At 32.4% G+C, this 12,789-nt stretch overlaps 1 protein-coding gene across 3 annotated transcripts in view; it reads right to left on the bottom strand.

Moving 5' to 3' along the window:
• Window positions 1-567: 567 nt before the first annotated feature.
• LOC111503344 (uncharacterized) overlaps window positions 568-12,789 on the bottom strand; it is a 66,523-nt gene continuing 54,301 nt past the window's right edge. For all 3 annotated transcript variants that reach the window (XM_074170006.1, XM_074170005.1, XM_074170007.1), the window contains exons 7-8: window positions 4,676-4,879; window positions 568-2,667 (exon numbers count right to left, since the gene is read on the bottom strand). In XM_074170006.1, the coding sequence (XP_074026107.1) occupies window positions 2,507-2,667; window positions 4,676-4,879 (365 nt within the window). In that variant the 3' untranslated portion in view covers window positions 568-2,506. The remainder of the gene's footprint in view (window positions 2,668-4,675; window positions 4,880-12,789) is intronic.

The following is a 12,789-nucleotide window of genomic DNA, read 5'->3' on the forward strand; positions in this document are numbered from 1 at the left end:
TCTCAAACACCCTGGATGGAATATATGATCACATTTGATGCACTTCACTTTATTTATTACTTTTTTCAAACAGTGTTTACAAGTGTAATCATTTATTTCTTTAGGCTGAGATAAAACCGCTTCTGCTCTGGCGGCCATTTTAAAATGGACTGCTCTCTATTGTCGTGGTTAAGCCTATATAACTCCATAGAAATCTTTGAAAGCCAGTGAAACAACTCTCGAACAGAAGCAGCATTCCAGAAATTTCGAGAGCGACACACAAATGGGGTTGAGCATGATCTTGACTAAGTTGCAGTAGATCGAAGAAAACCAGGGTCGGCCGATGTTTTTTTTTGAAAGACAATTTTCAACAATAGTATTTGATGCATAATATAATGAATCTTCCTCTTCCCAACAGAGTTCAGTCTTGAATACCCGTCTGACATCAGGCAGCTGTGATATATCAGACATTACAAGAAGTGTTGACATACCAATAGAGGTCTAGGTACTGGATTATATGAATTTCTGTCTGAATAGCTTTTGGCTTTATATTGAATTGAGTTTCATTGAAGCAAAAAAGATAATGAATAAACACTTTTATATCTCATATATTTATTAAGGCATTTCAAAACAATAACTAAATAAATAATATAACTGGGAAAATGAAAACGGACGATAATATAAAAAACTAAGTCACATGAAATAATGTCTCCTGCACATACATTTCTAAAAATATATCATATACATATCTTAATTCTATGTATTCTTTGGCAAGAAAATGGAAAAAAATGCAAAAAATGTTTTTCCTTGTAAAAATTGTAGCAAAATCCTTAATATTTGCAATATTTTTGTTTTAAAACTTGTAGAGTGGTCGGAGAATAGAATTTCCTGTCAAAAAAACATGAGAAATTCCTCATGATAAAAAATCCTTATGACTAAAGTCAATTTCAAGTTTCAAACCCCAATATACAAATACACTTGAAATCCCAACTTAATATTCAAGAATGTCTTGAGTAACAACACAAAATTAAAAAAAAAATGAATTTTGTCAAATATATTAGTCAATTTATAGTCAGTACTTTTTGATATGAGCAGTTTAAATAGTCAATAAAACTCAATAAATATGAGTTATTTTTCCTGTAAGAAATTGATGTCTTTCTTAAGAATTCATATATAAATTATTGAATAGAACCAAAAACAGTTGGCTGCAAAAATAATGTTGTTATGAAGTTGATATCAATTGTGAACTTTATCAATTTTCATTGTTCAAATTAAGTGAATGGAACAGTTTAAAAAATGCATAAATATAAATTGAAGATTCCGATATCCCTAATATATATTTATCTTGAATCTATTTACGTTTTTTAGCAAAAATCATTTAATGTTACTGTCTTTCAATTTTGAAAAAATATTGCACAATATTAATTTCACATAATGCTGTAGAATTAATTGAAGACGAGAGGTACTAAATATAAAAATATTTGACTTCAACAAGTGTCACTTGTTAGGATTAGTTGAATTTTTACACTTGTTGAAGTCATATTAACCGTTTTAAATTAATTTACTATTCAGACCGTTTTTATTTCAATAAATATATTGAACCATATTTGTCAAAGTACAAATCTAGAGGAAACATTCAGTTCAATTGTTAAAACATCTGCATTACCTACAACTATAAAACATTCATCTTGGAGGTTCGAACTTATCTGAGCCGATTATCATATATAAAATTAAGGTAAAAAATTATAAAATGAAAATATTTTTATGGATTGAAAAAAATGTAAATAGTAATCACAGTAATTACCTGAAAGCAAACAATCAAAATGTAAAGAATAGTTGGAAATCTCTCCATTTTCCACTATATGATTTAAATTGTTTGAATTATTTCAACAATGCATTTCCATTGATTTGATTTAATTTTTTATAGTGTATTTCCACATCTCTCATAAGTTTTGTTTCACTGTTTTCCCAAATCATTTGGATGCCTCTATTTTATAATTTTTTTCATTTCAAAAGTTCGAACTTCTAAGGTTCAACAAGAAACATTTTCAATAACATTCAAAGAGTGAGGAATCTTCCAAGCACAACTAAATAGTTCTATTTATAGAAGATAGTGAAAAGAAATATTTGCATATCATGAATCTATGAATATATTTCATTGAGAGCAATCATGATTTTTTTTCATTATCTTTTATTGTCAACATTTCTGAATTTTATAATTTTGGAAAATAATTGAGATCAAATATTGTAAATTACTGAGATCATTATTATGTTAAGTAACAATGTATTATTAAGTATATGACCAAACATGTTTTAATTAGACAGAAATTCATTAAAAAAAACTGCTGTCGCCAAAATAACATTTCAAAGTATAGAAATATGTAAATGCCACTTGAATATCTATGCAATGTGGAGTCAAAATACCTCGCAATCCATTTTTGACATTGACGACTTCCAGATGTAGATTACTCATTCTTTAATTTAATACTTTTTTGGTGAATTCAGTTAGTAAATCATCATCTATTTGTCATGTGCTTGTTGTGGTATTTGTGTTTGGAGATGCTTTTTTTCTGTTTCTTAAATACACAATTAGATACTCTACCCACCAAGCCGCACAGCCGAGTATTATGAGAAAGGTCTGCGAGTGGAGACAAATTGGAAAACTTTGTGTCGCATCACGAATGTAACCTGAAAAATAGAAATTAAATTTGCAACATTCATAGTCAGGAACATCGAAGAAACGTTGGAGATTTGTCTGTCTGTTATAGATACTTTCAAAGGAGTTGTTTAAGTGACTTGACACATTTGATTCCACCAAGAATCCAAATATACGCGACGGACTGTGACTGTTCATCGTTTCGAGGTTCAACTCGGTACACCTCGAACTTCACTGTTCGAAAACTGTCGTTTGGAGAACTGCGTTTATGTGGAATAAACTTCCTGAGAACGTTTTTCCAAATGAATTTACTCTAGCGATTCAAATCTAACGTGCTTATGTTTTCTCCTTAAAAAAAGAAATGATATTAATAAAAATCTCTACTATGCCAGTGAAGAGATGAACTTTATGAACACTAATAAGCAATAATATGTTTCTATATGTCCTAGTAGAAACATACCACGTAATAAAATACGTGGTCCTGCCTAATTCAACGCCATTACCGAGCACGACTTCATAGGGAGACCATTGAGATCTATAAGGGTCCCAACAAAAAGGAAAGAAGAAGGTATACCGGTCAACAGAACCTGATATCCAGTACTCCAAAATGCCAGAAATGGATTAGAATACAACGTGGACCAATCAGAACAACTTAGTAACAGTAAGGACCAATCAGAACGACCCAGCAATAATACGGGCCAATCAGGAGTGAGCATTTGCATGGACAAATCGCATTTCCCTCCTCCAATTAGCCCAACAACCATCCCTACCATCACCCCCTCTATCCTCTGAAATCATAAAGGCAAGTGAACAGGTAACTCGTCAGTCAGTCGTTTTAAAGACTTTGGGATATAATCTTCGCCTTTTCAATCAAAGCACATATTACTGATGATGACTACCGCAGTAGCCGACGAAACATTTGGTATTTCATGTTCCATTCGACCACATTCTACCAGCCCTGATTTTGGTTTCTTCAATAATATATTGATTGATTGATTGTGTATACTTTCATTTTCCCTGCTGTATGAAGACAATAGTACGTCCTTTCCACACTTTTATTAATTTCCTAATGAATATTAACTATCTATTTTTTTGCTGTTACATTAATTCTTCCAAAACAACATACTGAAGAGTATTATTAGCACGATTTACATGAACACAAATCACTCTACTAAAATCCAAAAATTCTTATCAAGAAAAAATTCAATAAATAGGTAAACTAATTCGAAACTGAAGCTCAAATCTAACTGGTTTGCAGATTTACTTGAAGGTTTAACCTATATCCAATCTGTATTTTGCACTTTCGCCACCAAGACGCTGACATATAATTTTCAATTCCCAATATTGTTGTTTTTTATATCTCATTTCACTGTCATTTCAATTATTAAAGTAGTCATAGGTAATAAACACTTAATTTTACTGGTAGTTTTTATACAAGGTATATAGTTTATATTTCTTATCAGTCTCAGTACAAGTAATAAGTCACTTACTGAGTATGTTACTCACATTTATAGCCATTTAATTTTTTATTGCAATTTTATTGCATGAATGAATTATTAAATTATTATATTCAATGGACAATTTTTCTCTTATCACGAGATGCCTTTCCTACAAATGGGGAGTAACATAAGTCTATTGAATTTAAACACTTTTGATGAAAAAAGGCATTTGAAAATTATCAGTACAGAATTGCATCATATTAACTACACTCAAAATAGTCCTATTACAATAGTGTTTACAACGAATTGAGTAGTGGTTGGGATATTTTTCTGTCACTGAGGGGGTTTAAAACTTTTCTCAAAAACCTGTGTATTTCTCTTACTTTTACCCATCTTAATATTTACTATATTTGTTTATTTTACCCAATATTGTATAAACTGGAGACTTTCTGATGAATAAATAAATAAACTAGAATGATACTTGTTCACTCATCATTGATTTGACAATTTAAATAATAATAATTTGTCATGGATATATAGTTTTTCAATAACTTCAACTGTTTTGGAAATGTATTTCAACACGAATAAACAAAAGTCTCACCTAACAATGGCCCGATCACTACCACAAATAATCCCTTGCAGACCATGTGCAATCCAAACGCGGCTGGTAACTTTTCCAGAGTACTGTAAGTCGATGAGTACTCTGCAATGGTAATCGTATAGTTGATAAGAGTTGCACCTCTAGCGAATCCGCAAATGAACAACCAGATTACAATCATTGTCCAGTCAGTCTGTTGTGCAAGTGCTGCAAGAAATAGAAATATAAATGAACTCCGAACCGAATGTAAAGTTGGCTCTGTACGAAAATGAACTGAAAATAAATCATTGGTCCAAATGAAATGTTGAAATTATACAAAAATCCTGCAAAACTTGAAGAAACAGAAGGAAAATAAATAAATATGCTTCAAATTTATTTTGAAAGCTTACGTTTTCTGTGTTGTTACCTATTCAATGGCTTCCTCGGCTGCCAACAAAAAGTCATAAAACATTAGAACACATTTCCACAAACAGGATTTTTTTTACCAAAAATCAAATTGAACGAAACAGGTTTTTGTACTTTATCAACAAACACAAAATATTCAGTGGTATCATAGTTCATTATTGAACGCCTTATTCATTAGCATCTGTGCTTTCACATACAGATTTTTAGCAGAGTTAAATATACTGATAATTGCACATCAAAACGTAAGAGTTAGTTGATCTTCAGTTAGTAAAAAATGTGACTTCTGTAGGTTGTGGTTCATATAAGGACGAAATCTGTTTAATGGAAAAACATTCAAGTAGAATAATTAGTAGAATTCAACAAATATGTTTTTTTTTTAGAAAAATATAGCTATGTACTGGAATAGATCCATTTTATTAATTTATATTTTAATTTTAACAATTTACCAATAATGGAAAAATTGTGTTGTCAATATACGTTCGCTTTGAGATGTCATTGAAAAATTGAAGAACTTTCATATTTTGTAAATTCAATAATATTTTATTTTTGGGGGTGTGTCTGAGTCTGCCATGAAAAAAATTAATTTTCAGTAGCAAATAGTTCGAGAAAGTTTGCAATCTGAGATCTCACAATGAGAAATAAACTAGATTGACTATCGTCATTTTCACCTTCATCTTTTATTGAGTTCATATCTCACTCTAAAACTATTTTGTATTTCATTCACTTATAACAGCTGCATTTACAAATATAAAAGGGTCGTAAATATTTACATAATACATATTTTAAACATAAAACATTTTCTGGTTGAATTGTGCAATTGTATTATCTAAATATGCATAGATTCAGAAGTAATTGTGTCTCAAATAACAAGTATTTGAAAATTAATTAATATAATATTTATGTGGCTGTGAAGGTAGATGTTACAACAATTCATTCATTCCTTATTTTTGGGAAAATATTTTTTCATAGAACACTCAATTTCTTGTTGTTTTTCTTAACTTTTACTGTTACTAGAAAGTCGAAGGTTAAATGCTCTAGGTAGAATATATATTAAAAATATCTGGCTGATATTTTCATTGCGATCGGGAAGTACTGGTTTGTAGTATTTCTGGTTATATATAGTTGTAAAACATGGTTTTGATATTACTTATTTTTGTAAACATGTATACAAAAACTATGAAAATATAGAGATCTTATAACATCATTTCTCTATAAAGTGCTGTTTGGTAAGGTTTTGTTTGTTCTGTGTATTATTTTAAATATATTATTTTGAAGAACATTTGATTTATTTAAGACTGGTAGTACATTGAACGAGATTATTGATTGTATAATCAATATTCACTACAAAACTGATCATAAAGTGCTATAGGTCAAAGCGCGGCCATAGTTGCGATATTTATATGCACGCACCGCCGGTACCACCACAACCGCTATGTCCCTGCATTTCAAATCTGTAATAACTTCGAAAATATTCAAAGTACACAATGAATTTAAGTACTTGATTGGATAAGGATTAATGCTGTATTGCCACAAATCACTTTGTAAATAGGCAATTATTTCTCTATGATGAAAATTGGTTATTGTGGGTTATCTCTAATAGATAGACATATACCATCGCGAACTTTTTTGTAGACCTTTTAAAGGTGTACAATAGGTACTGTAGTACATTTCTGTATCTATCTCGTAGGGTTCAGCCAGTGTTTGCAATGTATGCACAAAAAAGTTTTCATTTACATCACATTAGAAACCTCTAAAATTATTAGTGTTTCTCTACTATATTATTCATGTTATGTACGTTAAAACTTTCTTCTTGAATCACTCTATCTATTAAAAAAACCGCATCAAAATCCGTTGCGTAGTTTTAAAGATCTAAGCATACATAGGGACAAACAGCGGAAAGCGACTTTCTTTTATACTACGGAGTGATTATAATTTGATAATTTGTTGGTATCGTAAATAAGTTTGCGTTAGTTATGGTAAATAGAAAAACCATTTTTTTAAAATATGCTTCTGAATATGGGTATTCTGATAATGAACTAGTGGAAGCGACTGAACATATACCATTTAAATCAATAGTCAAAATGAATGTTGAAACAAATTTTAAAATTTCATTTTGCAAATACTGATATGTCTCTCTTGAAAACTTCATTTTTTTTCTCAAAGTAGTCCATTTCGTGTGGGACTCATCATATTCGAGTTATACTTTAAACTGCTGTGATGGCAATATTCAAGAAAAAAATTATAATAAATAATTATATAAAGCACATACTCCAAATTGTAATCATAATTAAAAATTCAAAAGTTGATTTTTTTCACATTTATTCTTTAAAAAATAACTAACTAGTAACCTTACAGAAGAAGGGCAGCCATTAAATGTTGAATTCAGTTAATACACATTTGTTCTAAATAAAATTCAGAAACTTCTTATTAGAAATAAAGAAATGGGGGAGTACTCAAAAGTACTCCGGGGATTGGTAAGATGAAAAAAATTACTATTTTAACATATTAAGACACTTTTTCCATGAGCTCACAAGCTTATAGATATTCTCAAATGTTTTCATTGGACGACAATACATTTGTTTAATCAATAGTGATAACATTTTCTTGCCTGGTAGCCTGCCATTTCAAGAATGATGAACAGCGGCGGCTGGTCAGAGGAGGCAAGGGAGGCGGCGGCTCGTCAGAGGAGGCAAGGGAGGCTTAGCCTCCCCATAAAATTTGAGCTATTCATCGCAATAAATTAAAATATATTAACAAACAATTAAGATTATTATTTTTTTCTAAAAATGCTTGGGTATCATTACTTTACCATTAATTTTCAATATAAATACATGATATGTCCGAAAAAACACTATCACTCACTACGTAGTACGTACCATACTATATCCTGCATCAACAAAACTCAAACGCACCGCCCATGAACGAATAACGAATAAACCATCAACCCGAAATAATAAATGACATACGTTACAAGGGAGCCAAGCCTCCGACCGCTTTAAAAAACACAGGCTCCAGTTGGCTAGCCTCCAGTAACTGGAGGCTAGCCAACTGGAGTCCATTTGGTCTCCGTTAGTCGTTAGTGTATGGCTGCGTTTGTTTTTTATTTAATTATTCAGACAGGATGCCGTGACGGACCGGAACTGAAAAATATATTGGTAAATCGTTTTAGTGTTTCTTGATTAATATTTGTTATTTGTGTATAAAACAGGCAGTATTGTATTATAGCAGAGCTTTTTGGTAATATTTTCAATGTGTTTTTAAAGTGTTTCCTTTCAATTTCAAGGTGTTTTCAGGTTTTCACTTTTCGGTAAGTTTCTTTTTTTCATTTATTATGGATAAGTTGGACGAAATTGAAAAATCTGACGTTATAGTCCATTGGTTGCTGACAAATAATTTTAAGTCTTTATCTTATGATAATTAATTTTACATTATTAAAACTCTGGGAAAGACTCATCGATATTACGATTTATTTGGGTTCCCAAGAATAAGCTTTTCGCAGACACGATGAAACCGAAGATTCGATTAATCGCGTTAATTGCAAGGAAATTTTAATGTTATGGGGCAAATATGATTCACAATTTGGCACTTTTTTAAACGGTAGCGTTTTTTCGGCACCTCAAAACCATCCAAAATTAGCTTATAGACAATGTGGCACATATTATTAAGGAAAATATAGGCAAGGAGATTGAAAGTGTTTCTTTTTTTGCATGGGAAATTGATGAAACTACTGATATTACATGTACATCACAACTTTCAATCGTTTTTAGCAATTTTTAAGAAAACTGTTATTTTAGAAGAGAAAAGTATTATTTATTGACTAAGAAGAGTTCATTTAAATTAAATAACTCAAAGACAACCCTTTTTCCTTGTTTTTTTAATGGTCAGTTTTATACGTATAATTTTTCGGCAATACTCAATTTTTGTTTGCATTTATGCAAATATTACGTATTTTGCGTTATAGGTGCGGTACCCCAAAAAATTTTCGCGCCTCCGGCGGGCTTTTCTGTGTGTATATAGTCTTTATGACTTTAGCCTCCCCTTTTCTCCAATGTACGAGCCGTCACTGATAATGAACGATGGTTAGTTTCGTTCCATGAAATAATTTATATAATGTAATTACTATAATCAAACCTTTCCAATTCGAGGCTGAAAAAATGTGTCGTAAAAAAATTGTTACAAAATTTATTTTTAATGTACCTAATATTAATATGTTGTGTTTTCACCTGTATATACAGGGTGTCCTTGGACTTCCTCTTTTCCTCTCGGGAATGTATAGATGGGGTCAAAATATCACCAGTACTTCATATAACTTTTTTTCCTAAAAGTCTTCGTAACCAAGTTACGGGCCCTCGAAGTTACAAAATGAAAAATGTTTTTCTTTGATAACTTTTCAAGTGAATATTCAAAATCATCCAAATTTTGGTAATTGACTAAACAAATGAATTCCGTCGATGAGCTTTCATGCAGGAGTCAGTTGTTTTGCTACAGTCAGGAACGGACTACCTCCGATGGTCCACACCCCAAAACTTTGAAATGACAGATATTTTTCAATATTTTTCAACAAAATAAGGTTACTTGGACAATTTTATGAATAAAAGTACTCGTGTGGAAAGTCGATCAGAGCAACGAGTCTTGATAAAAATGTAGTTCTACTCGACGACATCAAACCCGCTCGTCCACCATTATTTGAAATGAATAATTATCAAAGCAGAAATAATAATGATAACGTTAATTCAACAACATTTATAACAAGAATAATACAAAGTATGCTAAAATGAAGTCGTAAACAAAAAGTACAGTACATATATGGAAGTTTAAGTCACAATTGTGATAGCAGATATTTTTTCAAAAGAAATATCAAATTCTGTAGATTCGTGGTGTTTTTAAACTAACAAGCTACTCTACTATGAAATATCGAATTCATTCCATATTTTGTATGTACATAATACGTGTGGAATAATCACGTTTCGTGTTGATCAGTTATCTGAATCTCATGAAACTCAACATTCGAATGTTTCAAATTCTTCTTCACAGCTAAACTGTTGAGGAGTTTCACTGATAATTATAATTTTATGGGAGAAATTCTTTAACACGAATCTAAATTTAGCTGAAAAAACGCACATCGGAAAAAATATTTACTATACTAATGAAAATCAAACGAATGAACTACAAAAACGGCTGCACATGATCAGGTGAAAAATATCCAGGGAATAATATTTCTTTCACAGATGTTGACAAAAAAACCTTTTAGAAAGTTTTGATAAAAAATGAGAAACTGGAATGCGATTTTGTTTTGTTGAGTGGTGCGTTGTCATATGACTATCATTGTATTGTCAATATTCTATAGGATATTTTGAATTTTTTTGATATGGCCGAACAGTTTACATTCAATGAATATGCAGATATGTATGTATTTTATGGACGAGCATTTTGTAATGCTGCAGAAGCTCGTCGTCTGTATTCCGAGCATTTTCCCAATCGAACGGTACCGTCAAGAGAAACATTCGAACGTGTCGATCGCAGCTTGAGGGAGACAGGTATGTAATAATTGATAATTAATTTGAGCACGTTGTTTTATTTCGATATTATTGTAGGTACAGTTTTGCCAAAACGAGGTGGTGAGGGCGCTCCTAGGACTGTACGTACCGTTGTATTGGAGGAAAATATTTTGGAAGCCGTCGCTGATGATCCTTCAATGAGCATCAGAAATCTATCAGAACAGTTCCATACATCCAAGTCCACTATTCATAGAATAATTAGGGAACAACTGCTCCACCCATTTCACATCCAGAAGGTACATGCCATGACACCTCAAGATTTTCCAGCACGACTGGAATATGCCAATTGGTTCATGGATAGGCAAAGAGAGGATATGACTTTTATTAATCGAGGTCTATTCACTGATGAAGCAGGTTCCAGTAGAGATGGAGTTATCAACTCTCATAATCTCCATATATGGGCCGAAGAAAATCCCCATGGGATATTGCAAACCAAACACCAACGGAAATACAACGTGAATGTTTGGGCTGGTATCATAGGAAACCATCTTATAGGACCATTCGTTCTACAGGACCGATTGAATGGAGAACGTTATTTGGAGTTCATTCAGAACGATTGGAATGGACTTTTGGAACATGTTCCATTGCAAACCCGAAGAGATATGTGGTTTATGCATGATGGCGCTCCTCCTCATTTCAGTTTGATTGTGCGTGACCATCTGAACCATATTTTCCACAATAGATGGATTGGTAGAGGTGGGCCATATTCATGGCCATCGCGGTCTCCGGATTTAAATCCACTGGATTTCTTCCTGTGGGGGCATCTAAAAAGCCTTGTTTACGCTACACCTATTCACACAAGAGATGCATTGTTGAATAGAATAACATTACATTGTGAAGCCATACGAAACGACCCTGGAATGCTATTTCAAGTACAGAGAGGGTGTCTTCGCAGACTAAGAAAATGTATAGAGAGAGAAGGTGGTCATATCGAGCAGTTTCTGTAGCGGATTTTTCATTTCTGTTTGCTCTTGAAGCTCTTGAGTTTCGTTAGTTAAACGTGTTTGCATTATAAAAATTCGTTATGAACATTTTACCTATCATTTCCATTTTCCTTAAAAACTAATATTTTCGAATAATGGTAGACATCTCAGGATAAATGTTGTTGAATTAACGTTATCATTATTATTTCTGCTTTGATAATTATTCATTTCAAATAATGGTGGACGAGCGGGTTTGATGTCGTCGAGTGAAACTACATTTTTATCAAGACTCGTTGCTCCGATCGACTTTCCACACGAGTACTTTTATTCATAAAATTGTTCAAGTAACCTTAATTTGTTGAAAAATATTGAAAAATATCTGTTATTTCAAAGTTTTGGGGTGTGAACCGTCGGGGGTAGTCCGTTCCTGACTTTGTAGCAAAACAACTGACTCCTGCATGAAAGCTCATCGAAGGAATTCATTTGTTTATTCAATTACCAAAATTTGGATGATTTTGAATGTTCACATGAAAAGTTATCAAAGAAAAACATTTTTCATTTTGTAACTTCGAGGGCCCGTTACTTGGTAACGAAGGATTTTAGGAAAAAAAGTTATATGAAGTACTGGTGATATTTTGACCCCATCTATACATTCCCGAGAGGAAAAGAGGAAGTCCAGGGACACCCTGTATAATATGTTATATCATATTCTAGTTATATGACCATTGACGTTTTCCCTGTTATTGAATAAAGATATTTTCGAATAATTTCATACTTTTCAATAAAAGGAATAAATATTATTATTATTACATTTTTTCGAAAAGGTCGGGCCCGGACCCGATGCTCCGACACATTCGGAGAGCGCGCTGGCATCATCAGCCAATGACTTCTCCCCATACTATAAGGTAAGTGATCAATGGATCAGAGAATCATGTGCCCTAAACAGACGCAATATGCCTGGGATGATAGCCTTCTGCATTTTCCGGCCAAGGTTTCTGCCTTGAGATTTGAGGGTAGGGAAGGCATCATTCCACCAAATACTTCAACAATTGGAACAACTATTTTGAAAGAGACGACTAGAGTCTCGGACGAAGGTTTTGTATATGCAGACTACCTACGATGAAATTTTCGAGTTCCGGACACATTGTTGTCTTAACTGGATCTGGATCATTCGGGGATAATACCCCGAAACTGGTGACTTCAAAAAGGTTTTACGTCTGAACGAACACGA

The sequence above is a fragment of the Leptinotarsa decemlineata genome, unplaced genomic scaffold (genome assembly GCF_025532065.1).
Source record: "Leptinotarsa decemlineata unplaced genomic scaffold, Ldec_3_MD MMD2_P_RNA_scaffold_6, whole genome shotgun sequence".
Classification (NCBI taxonomy): domain Eukaryota; kingdom Metazoa; phylum Arthropoda; class Insecta; order Coleoptera; family Chrysomelidae; genus Leptinotarsa; species Leptinotarsa decemlineata.